This window comes from Physeter macrocephalus, chromosome 7 (assembly GCF_002837175.3).
Source record: "Physeter macrocephalus isolate SW-GA chromosome 7, ASM283717v5, whole genome shotgun sequence".
Lineage (NCBI taxonomy): Eukaryota > Metazoa > Chordata > Mammalia > Artiodactyla > Physeteridae > Physeter > Physeter macrocephalus.
This window is the reverse complement of record NC_041220.1, coordinates 51,854,267-51,868,104: the sequence shown is the minus strand read 5'-3', so window position 1 is coordinate 51,868,104 and position 13,838 is coordinate 51,854,267. Positions and strand designations below refer to the sequence as shown.

At 38.8% G+C, this 13,838-nt stretch overlaps 1 protein-coding gene across 17 annotated transcripts in view; it reads right to left on the bottom strand.

Annotated features, from left to right (window-relative positions):
- SCFD2 (sec1 family domain containing 2) overlaps positions 1-13,838 on the bottom strand; it is a 422,795-nt gene that overhangs the window by 377,599 nt on the left and 31,358 nt on the right. For all 17 annotated transcript variants that reach the window (XR_003680539.2, XR_003680540.2, XM_028491837.2 and 14 more), the window contains exon 3: positions 683-810. Coding sequence is in view for 15 of the 17 variants with exons in the window: in XM_028491837.2 (XP_028347638.1) it covers positions 683-810 (128 nt within the window). In the remaining 2 variants the exon portion in view is untranslated. The remainder of the gene's footprint in view (positions 1-682; positions 811-13,838) is intronic.

Below are 13,838 nucleotides of genomic sequence, written 5' to 3'. Positions count from 1 at the left end.
CGTGTCCCCTGCATCGGCAGGCGGACTCAACCACTGCGCCACCAGGGAAGCCCTCTCTGACTTTTTAATCCAAAGAAAAAAGCCATTTAAAATTTAAATTCCATTGCAGCCCCATTTTTCTAATACTAAGGACAAAGCTGCATGTGAAAAAAAATGAGAAATGAGAAAAATCAGGCATTTCATACTGTGGTGAAGAAGGGGTAACACTGATGTGACCAGACAATCAGCAGACCACTCTAAGGGTGAGAGGCCAGGACAGAACATGTCCATCTCCTCAACTGATTTGTCAGCACAGTCATTCATTCATCAAGTCTAAACTAATAAGCGATCACTTCTCCACAGTAAGTGCGGAGGTAGCGGCAGGGGAGTAGGAGTGGGACAGAATGAAGGGGAGGAAGTTCAGACCAATTTTGAGAGTTCTAGATCAAACAACTAACAGCAGGATGCCTTGTAAGCAAGGACTCTGTTGTACTTCCCAAAGTTGAGTCTAAGAAAAGAGCTCACGGTTGAGCCCCGAGGGCATGTGTATAAATTCCTTCCTTACTCTTTCATCAGTTTACAAATGTCTTCAATACTTTTACCTAAATGCCATGCTGGCTAGGTCGGCCCACAGATCAGAGCAGACTTAAATGAACTTCCTCAGAGCCAGCGGTCACTGTCTGTGGGTAAGTGGGTAACTTACCCATACTCATCTTGATTGGCAGGTTTTCTCTGCTTGCTGCTTCCACTAGATGTCTCCGGACTTCCATCACTGCCTCTTTGTGCTTGGTGTTCAATAAGGCTTCCCACAGGGCTTTGGCTGCGGGGTCACTGCAATAAAACCACAGAAAGAGCTTTAGGGTAAATTTCTACTGGATAACGGAAAGGGCGGTGAGTAAAATAATTTCTTAAGCATCTTTTCTGAGTACTAATGTAGTTCTTCCCACTGACAGTTCTAAGTATTAGGATTAAATGAAGAACATCTAACCCATTCTAATCAGCACAAAATATTGAGAAATTAAGGAAACAATAAAATCAAGCCACCTAAAAGAGGGGGCATGCTGTGCTATGAGAAGTATGGGAAAACTGTATGACATTTTTTTTTGAGAATTTGCACTTAAAAGTATTTCAGAGTATAACTGAACATTGCTAGAGTAACATATAAATGTTATGTAAGCCAAAATTAAATACATGTCCAAAAATGATGTATCAGTGATTACAAGCATATAAATTTCAGGTAATGTACTTGTCTGAGAAACAGAAGGCAATCAGCAATGAGAATTTCTATTCAAAAATTACTCAACAGAATTCCTAACAAGTAGATTTCCTACTGAATGACAATCAGGAATTAGGCTATGAAGCGATGGCCTTAAGTAGCCCACTTTGGGCCTTGGGTTGGAAGGACGGCACTGACAAAGCCCTTACAATTAACCGTTGATAAGAGCACGAAGCAAGGCATTATGCAGGGTCTCATCTGGGCTCACTTCTCCAACAGCCCTCTGTCTCACCCAACGTGCCACATCCCCATTATAAATGAGTACAGTGTTCTTTCCGGAAGATCTCTGCATGTAGCCAAGTATACACATTTGTAGTAACGTTTTAAAAACTGAGTACAAAGAAACAAAGATGACTTCTTACCCTTTCCAAGGACATTTTCCTCTACTTAAAGCTCCAGAAACACCTCCTACTATCCAGTTAGCAATAGTTTGAAAATTAATACATTTTTTTAAAGTTTTATCTTAAAAGTTGTATCTAATAAGATACAATTTAGTTCTAAAATTATACCTAATAAGGTTTATCTTTCACGTTTGAATTTGATTTGGAATGATGGAATGATGTATTTCAGACTGAGTTTAATGTCTGACACATAATAAAAACAACTACTATTTAATGAAAGGTTATTATCATCTATTTTTTTCTGCATTAACTAACTTCACTGCTCAACATATTCCACTTGTTTTGATCTGACCAAAACTGTCATCATTAATATTAAAATTAATATTCTAAGTTTAATTTAAATGAGCAGGTAACTGCATGCCAAGCCCTATTCTCTGTGGTTGGAATATAGAACAAAACAGGGCAAAAGCTTTCAATGATTTATTGTCTGGAAGAAGAGGCAGACATGTAAGCAAAGTTGCTCCATGCTAAGGTGGAAAGGGAGGGGCAGTAGAAATAAGTGTAAAAGAGACGGTGGGAGCTACTCTAGGAGGGCCCTGCCTTCCTTGCCAAGGCTTGTTGACTTCAGTCTGTAAGTGATGAGCAGCCAAGGAACATGAGATTGATTTCACTCTCTGAGAAGGGTAGCATAGTTCAGCAGTCATGAACAAAGTCTTTATCATCACTCAAAACTAGGTCTATACTTATAAGTGGAATCTAAAAAATAATACAAATGAGTCTATTTACAAAACAGAAACAGACTCACAAACATAGAAAACAAACTTATGGTTACCAAAGGGGAAAGGGAAGAGGGGGAGAGATAAAATAGGACTATGGGATTAACAGATACACACCACTATATATAAAATAGATAAGCAACAAGGATTTACGTATAGCACAGGGAACAACATTCAACAACTTGTAATAACTTATAATGGAAAATAATGTGAAAAAAATATATATATATATAACTGAATTACTTTGCTGTACATCTGAAACTAACACAATATTGTAAATCAACTATACTACGATAAGAAAAAAAATTCTTTTTAAAGCTAGGTCTATTTGCTATGGGGCTTTGGGAGAGTTACATAATTTCTCTAAAGCTCTGAAGGCAATGGAACCACTGAGGAATTTTGAGCAGGCGAGGTACACTCCTCCCAGTTTCCCAAATGTATGGTCTACAATCATTCCCTACTTTTATTCTTCAAAGCACCCCAAGCCACAGGGATTTCTTCTATACTCTCAACTCTACATACAGAACCTCTAGAGTAGAACTTTACTGCCGCCCTCTTTTCCATGAGAATAATACAGTGTCTCCAAGATCACAGTAGGTCAGCTAATGCTGTGGTTGCCCCATCAGACTACTGTAATGGTTAAAATACGGGCTCTGGGGTCAGATAAATCTGAGTTCAAATCCCACCGTTCTCCCTTCACCCACAGCAGCTCCATGACCCCTCTGAGCCTCCGCAGGCACTCCAAGCACAGAGACCTCTTTCCCTCCTTTGCCAGGAATGCTCTTCCTACCAACATCCCTCTCTCTCTTCAGGTGTCTGCTGAGATGTCACCCTCACCACCCGTGTAAGAGTGATGACAGCCCACCCCAGCAACTTATTCCAGCACACCCTTCTCCCTCACACGGTTTTACTGTCCTGCATAATTCGTATTACCATCTGATTCATTCTACGTTCCCATGTTTCTCTGTTTCTTGTCTAGCTCCCTTATGGAAGGTAAAGTCCTTCTATGAAAGCAGAGATTTTTTTTTATACTCACTGCTAATTCCCCACTACCTAGAATAGCGCCAGGCCCGTCATAGGTACACTCAACAAATACTGAATGAACAAACAATGCTTGCTAGTTGCATAACCTCACGCATGTAACTAATCCTCTCTTTTCCTCTGTTTTCTCATCTGTGAGATGGAAATAACACAGTGACTACCTCACAGGGCGGTTGAGGGTTAAATAAGATAATGCACATAAAGCACTCTCCTGATGCACAGTAAATGTGAGGAGTTGGGTGGTGGTGGTGGTTGTTACTATTATTACTATTGCTGTGAAAGATACTGTCTTAAAATTCAATATGCTCAAGGGTTTGTAATATATTAAATGAATCCACTTAATTATATTGAGTATGTTTTTCATACAATCTCGATTTGTTCATGTACACTGAAGTCACCTGGGACTTGTACTCTCAGGATCTTTTCTATTAAAACATTAAGAAGAAATATATAGTTTACATGGTCTCTGACACCGATGTGGAGCCAGGTCATGAAAATTGCTTTGTCGATATAAACAATTCTGATTGTCTAGATACGACAGTTGCTAATGTCTACTTTCTCTCCAAAACAGTTTTCTGAACATACACCCTCGCATTACACGTGGTCATTTAAAGTTTACCAAGCTATCATTCATGGACTAATTCTGGTTCTCTGAATAATCAGCACTGAGGAAGATCAAAGTCATACTTACTGGCAGCTCTGCTGTGTCCTGCGCCCACTTCTTCAGTAAGTCATTCTTACTGCTGCTTGGTGGCTTACACATGTACTCCTATATCTGCATCTGAGTTGAGTGCAGGAGTTAATCACTGCCTTTCTCTAATATCCTCATAAGAGCTGATCCAACAGACATTTCACACTATTGAAGTTTCACATGAAATCATGTGAAACTTGGACACATGAGGTCCAATTTTATAAGTCAAGGAAAGTTCACTGAAATTCACACTATAATTATGACAGTATATTTTATATGATTCTCTATCCTCTCCAAACTAGTTTCCTAACGAGGGAATAAGCAATACACAGAGGGCCATCACGAAAGGGTCAGTGTAGTGCACTAGTGGTAGCAGCACTGTAGACTGGTAGAAGCATGGGTTCTGGAACCCAACCACGAAGGGTTCTGGCTCTCCCACTTGCTGGCTCTATGACCCTGGCAGAGTTAATTAACCTGTCTATACAAGTTTCTTCCTCTGTTGTCTGGGGATGGTAATAGTACTTATTCAGTGGGTTGTTATGAGAAATGAATGTGCTAGTATATCTAAAGACCTAGGACAATGCCTGGCACATAATAAGTGCCCAATAAACACAGCAGCAGCAGCAGCAGTGGTAGTAATAAAACGATCCATGGTCAACAGACAGCAGAAAGTAACACAACATTGTAAAGCAACTATACTCCAATAAAAAATTTTTTAAATAAAATAAATCACTAAGATTTCTAGGAAAAAAATAACAAACAGACATAGAGAACAGACTTGTGGTTCCCAAGGGGGAGGGGGGTGGGGAAGGGATGGACTGGGAGTTTGGGATTAGCAGATGCAAACTGTTATATATAATGGATAAACAACACTGTAGAGCACAGTCCTACTGTATAGCACAGGGAACTATACTCAGTATCCTATAATAAACCACAATGAAAAAGAATGTATATATAGATGTATAACTGAGTCCCTTTGCTATACAGTAGAAATTAACAACATTGTAAATCAACTATACTTCAATTAAATTTTTTAAAAAATCAGTGGTCAGGATCTTTTCATAAGATATATAGAAGGAAGCCTGTTTTAGAAGTAATTAGTCTCTTCCACATACTTACATACACATATGGATGACCACTGTCAGTAGGTTCATTTTCTAATATGAAAAGGTCAACAATATATAATGCAGAATTCATAATGAAACATATTAAGTCCAACTCAAGCAATTGCCCTACATAAGACAGTTTGATGTGAAGAATTCTGATTTTCAGGAATAAAATAAGAAACTTTACTACAGATTACTTAGAGAATCAAAGCTACAGGGAGTTAGAGTTTTCTGTACAAAGATTTTTAAGCAATGACTTTGGTGCCAGCTTCTTACCTCATCAATTTAATACTGAAATTCTGTAGACTGCACACTACAAGACATTTTAAAACTACAATTGTTACTTTTATGAGGAGTTCAGGTTCTATAAATATTTCCAGATTGACTTATAAAGTGGATGTACAACTTTTGGGGTAGAAGTGAACATCAGAAGTAATGTTAATCATCTTTACATCTTCAGCAGTATGCTACCTAACCCAACACAAACAGATGTAAATCTATTTCTAGTTTTTGAAGGCATCTAAAAAAAATTTTATAATATGCCTGAGAAAAACACTACAGCTTCAAACAAATCAAATTGCTATTAGATACTATTTATACCTAATCTAAACTCTGTGCTCTACTGTAAACCTACTTCATCTTGCTTAGTCTTTTAGCCTTTTCTCTTAAATTCAGGAACAGCTGGACAACATCTTTTTAATAATTCGGCCCACCCAAAAACAATTTCTTTTTTTCATGGCTGACTTAAGGAAGAGTTTTTAAAGGTAAATAAAATATTAAAAAATACTGTTAAATACCATCACTACATTCCATTTTAGAAGCATCTCAGAATTAACAAAACAAGTTCTTAGGTCTCACATGATCCTCACTTCATGAGCTAAGCCAATATCACTGCCGCAAGTTAAAGAGCCTCAGAGGGACTTCCCTGGTGGCGCAGTGGTTAAGAATCCGCCTGCCAATGCAAGGGACATGGGTTCGACCCCTGGTCCAGGAAGATCTCACATGCAGCAGAGCAACTAAGCCCATGAGCCACAACTACTGAGCCTGCACTCTACAGCCCACGAGCCACAACTACTAAGCCCACAACAAAAGAAGCCATTGCAATGAGAAGCCTGCATACCGCAACGAAGAGTAGCTCCCGCTCGCCACAACTAGAGAAAGCCTGCACACAGCAACGAAGACCCAATGCAGCCAAATAAATAAATAAATAAATAAATAAATAAATAAATAAATAAAATAAGGAGCCTCAGAGAAGCCAACTGACTTATGTAACTACACTCAACCTATAAATGGCAAAACCAGGAGTCATTCCCAAGTAACTGGCTCTGAGCCGGTAATCTTTCTACTGTACCATACCATGCTTGTATTATGCAAATCATCAGGGAGAATCCATTATTTATAATATCAGTTATTTTAAGCTTTTCATGTTGGCTTTCTTTTCCAATTTTTAATACATCCTCTATTCTCCCTTTAAAGTCACATGTGGGCCCACGAAGGATAGAATGGGACAGAGTGAAGAGTAAAGTAGATTCACATTAACTCATAAGCGGGTCAAGCTTGCTCTCGAGATTTTGCACATTTTTTGTTTCAAACTATATCATACTACTCTCCTTGTGGGTCACCATTAGCCATTGACAGTCACTTGTGACACAAGGCCAAACATGTCCCACTTTTAGTCAACTTTCTTCTTTAAATGTCTCTGAGAAGACTTCGCTGACTTTTAAATCATTCTCCATATATATCATTTATATAACTGAACTGACAAAAAACTAAAGTCTAAATTGTCCTGGGGTATTATTAGCTCTTATTTGATGTTCATTATCTCCTTGGGAAAGAAAGAAGGAGAAATAGCCTCTAGCTACTCTACCACTGATAAAACTGAGACAAAATGAAGCCACTTGCCTAACACAGCCTATTGTTAACAATAAAGGAAGGAAGATCTAGAGATAGGAACTAACACTCAAAAGTGCCAGGGGCTGTTTCTGTGACCTTGGGTAATTCAGTTTATTTTCTGGGGCTTTACATCTCCTTATAAATATTATTAATGATATTATTTTTATTTATTGAGAACTCACTATGTCATAGGCAATCTGACTACATTATCTCATTGATCAATAACCCTCCAGGATAAGAATCATTGCCCCATTCAAAGGTGAGAAAGCTGAGTCTTAAAGAGATAAAATAATTTACCCAAATCACATAGCCAGTAGATAAGGATTTGAACCCAGGTCCCTGTGAACTCCAAAATCCAACTATTAACCATGATTCTACACTATTCTGTAAACAAAGGCTCAAACTAGAATGCTAACTCCTGAGATTCCTTGGGTCCTTAACAAGCTATATTCATATGGTTTCCCTTATGCACTGGTACTCCAAGTTCACGTGTATGAATTTGATTAATTTTGTAACACTCAGTGAAAGGGGAATATCCTATGCTGTTACTTCTTTTATTACAACCCTTTTTCTTTTTCACAAGTCCAGTGCTAGTAAGAAAGAGAGTTAACAAAAGAATATTCCCAACAGCTTACGGAATATTTTAAACAATTTTCTACCCTTTTCTCTGTTTTTAAAGTTAAGTTTTCCAATGAGATAAACTTTATTTCACTGTAGCTACTGGAATACAACTTTGTTTCAATAGATCCCTTGAAAGATATAATATAAAAGTAGAATATTCATCCTATGAAAAAATCCATTTTATTACTATGAAATGTGATTAGTTTCTATACTGTCAGTAACTACATACGATGTCAAATACATACTGAATTTATGTCCTTTTTTAATAAACTGATTATCTTGTATCCTTAAAAGTCAAACTATTATGACAAACTGTCATGTTTGAAGAAGACTACAGGCCAGCAATATACACATAATAATAACCTGCTAGAATTAGCTTTGTTAAGTCTCAGGAGACTTCTGTACAGGAAGATATGCTCCTTTCAGTTAATTCCTGACTTTCCATTCACCAGAATTACTCAACTATGAGTGAAATCTTAGAAGCTGTCTCGGTTTGGCATGTATGAAATGTCAAATGCTGTCTGCTAGAAACTAACAGGAAATATTCATCATCAACTAAAATATAAAAAAGACAGTATTAATTTTTTAAAGGTGGCTAAATGTTGAATCATGGTGCTACTTCAATCAAATGGAAGGCATGCAATTAAGAGACTGAGGGTGAAATGTGAAGACACACCATTATCTTATGACTAAACTCAGAGAAATGGTTTCTCCATGGCATGCACAGGAAGCTAAGTTTACTCACACAATTTGCAGTATTCCAACAGAAATACAGTGATACAACAACAACAAAAACAACCAAATAACCATTTTCAACTAATTTTAAACAGAGAGCAATCTGAGTCATAGTTTTTCACAGCAGGTTATAATGGCTTCCATCAGTGGTGAGCTTAATGAGCTGTGAAGGCAGGTTTGTTAATTAAATTATTCACAGAGGTTTCAGCAGTCATCTTTCCTCTTGACTACTTTTTAAAACAATTACCTCATCTTAAACAAAATTATCCGTTAGCCTTCATCTCAACAGAAGAGAAAACAGCTAAACACAGAGGATAATGAAGTAGACCCTTGGCACTGGAAAGTAGTTCTTTGTTGATTCTTTTTTTTTTTTTTTTTTTTTTTGGCTGTGTTGGGTCTTCGTTTCTGTGCGAGGGCCTTCTCTAGTTGCGGCGAGCGGGGGCCACTCTTCATCGCAGCACGCGGGGCCTCTCACTGTCGCGGCCTCTCTTGTTGCGGAGCACAGGCTCCAGACGCGCAGGCTCAGTAGTTGTGATGCACGGGCTTTGCTGCTCCGCGGCATGTGGGACCTTCGCAGACCAGGGCTCGAACCCGTGTCCCCTGCATCGGCAGGCGGATTCTCAACCACTGCGCCACCCGGGAAGCCCCCTGTTGATTCTTTCTCTCAGAATATGAGCACTTCCCTTAGGCTGGGCACTCACAGAGGTGCTGCAGCCACAGCTGTGAGCAGCCTCCGGTGCCCTGTCCTCACAGAGCTAGCAATCCAGCAGGGAGGCTGGAACTGACCATGTGCCTGAAGACTGGGTGACAAAAGCAGAGAAAGGAAGCTCAGGGAGAGAGCTTCCTTTCTCTTCCTTCAGAGAAAGGAAGCTCAGTAGAACACCGAACCTGGTCTGGGTGTGTGAGTGGAGGTCAGAGGGTAGCTGAGGATGTGACAGTGAGGCCTGAAAAATGAGCAGGAATTAGCCAGTTAAAGAACGGAGTAAGATCAGTCTAGGTAAGAGTAGCATCATGGGCAGGGGTTCTGAGAAAAGAACTTGAGACCTTTTCAAGGAAATGAAAAAAAAGTATGAATGGAACAGGAAAATCTAGACTGACACTGCCCTCAGCATATGTCAAATTATCCAAGGCCTGGTAACCCACATTAGGGATGGTAAACATTTTTTCAAGGGCAACTGAAGGGTCTTCAGCAACAGACTGACCTAATCAGATGTGCATTATTAAAAAATCACTCTGGCCCCACTTTAGAGAATGGATCTAAGGACTGGGCAAGAGGCTATTGCACGGTCAAGGCAAGAATTGATGGCTTGGACTAGGGTGAATTCCTAAAGCTATCACATCATATCATTCCCCTGCTCAAAACCCTTCCACGTTTCCTACTACTATTACACTGAAATCTAGGTTCCTTATTTTGGCCAGCAAGCCTATATACTTTGGTGCATTTCTATATCTACATCTTCATCTCTCAGCTTCTCACCTTCTCAGCTTCATCCATCAGGCCTCAGCCTCACTGGCCAGATTTCAGCCCCTCGAATGGGTCACAGTAGGTTCCCAACTCAGGGCCTTTTTATTGGCTATTCCCTTTGCCTAGAACCCTCTTCCTCTAGATGTTCATTGATTAGGTCTCATTCATTTAACAAATATTTATTGAGCACCTACCAATGTCAGTTCTATTGTCAGAACAGCTCAAGGCTTCCCTCCTTGACCACTCTGGCTAACGTGGTACTTCCTATTCCAAACCTCACTTGCCCTATTTTAAATATTCGTCACTAACTCAAATTAGGTATTGTTAAATAGAATTTATTTTAATGAATTGGGAGGAAATTAGTCGCAGGGCATTAAGGACAGAAATATTCTGGCTTTAGCAGAATGTCAGCATCCTGTGCCCAGGGGTGGCAGTGTACTCAGACCATCAACACCCCATGGGCCATGGACTGTACCAGTCACTGAAGGTGTAACAGTGCACAAGGGTGAACAAGTCAGGCACAAACCTTCTCTCAGAAAGCCTCCAAAGTCCAGCTGGGGAGAATAGACACTAAACTACTAGTTATAAGCTAATGCACTAAGAGCCGTTATAGGAAATAAAAGATGAGGAGAGGAAAAGAGGAACACATGGGATGGCCAAAAGGTGGAGAAGCAGGACATTGAGGACCTAAAGAAGTTTAGTGTAGCTGCAGCCAAGAGTGTGAGCACATAGGAAGGAAGGGAAGGAGGTGGCAGGAAAAGATGGGGAAGGTGAAGGCTGAAAAAATAAGCAAGGTGCAGATCTAAGAAAGCTTTCTAAAACAAGTTGAAGTTTTACTCTTTACTCAAAGGGCAACGCGAAGCCACCAAAGGATTTTACCAGGACAGGGTTGGAATCAGATTTATTATTACTTGCAGTTAAATGTATGTATAAATAGCCAGTCTTACAAAAATAACTCCCCAAGATGGGCATTAAAACTATAATGCTTTCAAAGTATGCAGATAAAATTTAATTTTAAAATATAATCCATTTATTTCTTCCTATTGAAGTTTCTTCTGTTGGGTTTTGTTCATTTTTTTCAACAAATATGAGTGCTTACTTTGCACCAGGCCCTATTCTTGGGACTGGGGATACATTAGTGAACAAAACAGACATAAAACCACATCCCTAACGTAATTCATGTTCTGAAGTTTATTTTCCAAACACAGCACATGAAAATCATAAAATAAAAGGAATTTAAATCAAAGGTTCCTTAGAAATCATCCACTGTACTTTCTCTTTTACAGAAAAGAAAACTGTGACTGTGAGAAATTAAGTACCTTGTTCAAGGTCACAAAGTTTTGGTGGAAAAGCCACTATACTACAATAAGTAGAAAACAAAAATTGCACAGAAGCTGTTCTAGGACCCCAAAAAAACCACATCAACACAATCGGCCTTTCTGGTTCAACTGAAAGGAAGAGATTGTTTTAAGGAGGTATTGTATCCACTGTCCCATTTCTTAAAGAATGTTCCCATAACTATCAAATACATTGCTGAAAAAGATAAGATCCCTTCAAAACGTTAAATTCAATATTGCTTTGAAGTACATTTCAGGGAGGGAGCAGAGTAGAATGGAAAAACCAGGAACCCTGATGCAGCTCCAATATATGAAGTCACTTATATCTACTCCCCAAGTCTCATCAATCCTATATATCTCTTAGGAAAGTGATTTTCATTATTTGCTCAGGATATTCACTTAAGAATAAAGTACCATACAAATTTACTTTGTACTGTTCTACCTGAGGAAAGAGCTGTCATTTTATTTATTTGTTTGTTTATTTGTTTGTTTATGGCTGCGCTGGGTCTTCATTGCTGCACACGGGCTTTCTCTAGTTGTGGCGAGCGGGGGCTACTCTTCGTTGCAGTGCACGGGCTTCTCATTGCGGTGGCTTCTCTTGTTGCGGAGTGCAGGCTCTAGGCGCATGGGCTCAGTAGCTATGGCTTGCGGGCTCTAGAGCGCAGGCTCAGTAGTTGTGGAGCACAGGCTTAGCTGCTCCACAGCATGTGGGATCTTCCCGGACCAGGGCTCGAACCCGTGTCCCCTGCATTCGCAGGTGGATTCTTAACCACTGCGCCATCAGGGAAGTCCCTGTCATTTTAAAAGCATGAATAAATGTATTATCTGTTATCAACTTTCAATTAGCATAATAATCTTGTGAACTACATACTTTTAGTTTGGTATTCAAAAATTTTAAATGTCCTAAAAAATGCATGTGCCTTCTCTATCAAGCTATAGCTAATAGAAATCTACTGGTGTGACTGGTTTCACATCATAAATGCACTAGAATGACTTTACACTGCAGAGATCACAACCATGTGTTAAGAAACTAAACACAGTGCAGGATAAAACACTGTTTAAATCCAGGATAAACAATTGCACACAAGCTTTATAATGTTCATAGTAATAAAGGAACAATCTCCACATGATATATAATCAAAGTTTCCTCTCTTTCCAAAGAATACTCATCATTTCTTCCTTCAATATAATGCCTTCACTCAGCACAGCAATAGGCCTACAAAACCTCTTAAAAAATGGACTGGAATATAACACATAAACTATTTCACAATCATATAAAATAATACGGGAAACTGAACTTCATCTCAGTGCAGATAAACATATTTTATTCCTACTCTCTACCAGCTCATTAATGATAATAACCATAATCGATACAAACTTATTCATAATTTCCTCATACCAAACAATAAAATAAAGACTGTTTTACACATGGATTCCTAATGCATAAACAGATTAACTCAATATGAAGACTTTAAATTACTAACACAACTAGATTACTTAAAAAACCAAATACACATCCCCTCCATGAACATTTTTCTGACTCCGAAGGCTATATTTCGAGTTCCGTGACCCATTCCGAAGGCCAGCGCTTGCTCCACTGGGGAACTCTACTCTAGGCTGGATGACATGTGTGTGTTTTGGCTTGAACTCAAGACTTGGAAAGTTGCGGATTAGTTCACGTGTAAAGAAACTCTAAGATAAAGAGTTAGTGACAGTTATATAGAGGCTCTTAGAAACAAACTCAATCTGTTCACTTTACCCCTTCTATCACTCCACTCCATGAGGAAGGATAATTTCAAAATCAGCACACCCTAGTATTCTATTATCATACAGTGATTCCAGAATCTATTACTCTATTCACCCTGGGCGACACCACTGTACCTTACACATATAAGTGTGAGGTTTCAAAGACACTAAATCGAGAAAACTTGGTTTGTTGACATTATTATAGTCTTGTTGGTTCAGGTGGAATATGAATTTATGTTGCTCCTATTATTTACCATCTTAACTCCCACGTATTTTGTTAAGGCATTTTGTACCATGTCCCTTGGCACCTTAGAAACACAGAACCTTGCTAAAGTGTTAATAAGGATGTAAATCTGAGGAGAGAAGAATATATAATAGTTCTTTCTATAAGGGTGGTTTAGGGGTCACCATCTGTTTAGGGGCTAGAAAAGAGAACCTATTTTGAAGTTGCATTTGCACAGCAAGCATACTATGTTTGCTTATAATGAGGATGAGGTAGAGTTTCTCATAAAGCTAAATTATTTGAATTAAAGTGTTTTCAGTACTGTAAGATAAATCATCTTCGGTATGTGTGCTGTGTGGAAAAACTAGAGGACTCCACATGACTAATAAAAGTATGGAGCTTTATGTTGTTGAATTTCTCTGCTCCTTGAAATCCAAAAATCTGAGAACCACTTCTCAAAGATCCATTCCTAGGGAACAGAGTAAAAAGGAATCTTCAGGTTTTCTTCTAGATTTTTGTAGCGAAAATTACACTGTTAGTAAAAGAGGTAGGAATTCAGAGTGAAAACTCAAAATAAAGGGATTATAAGGACACAAGTCTGAAACATC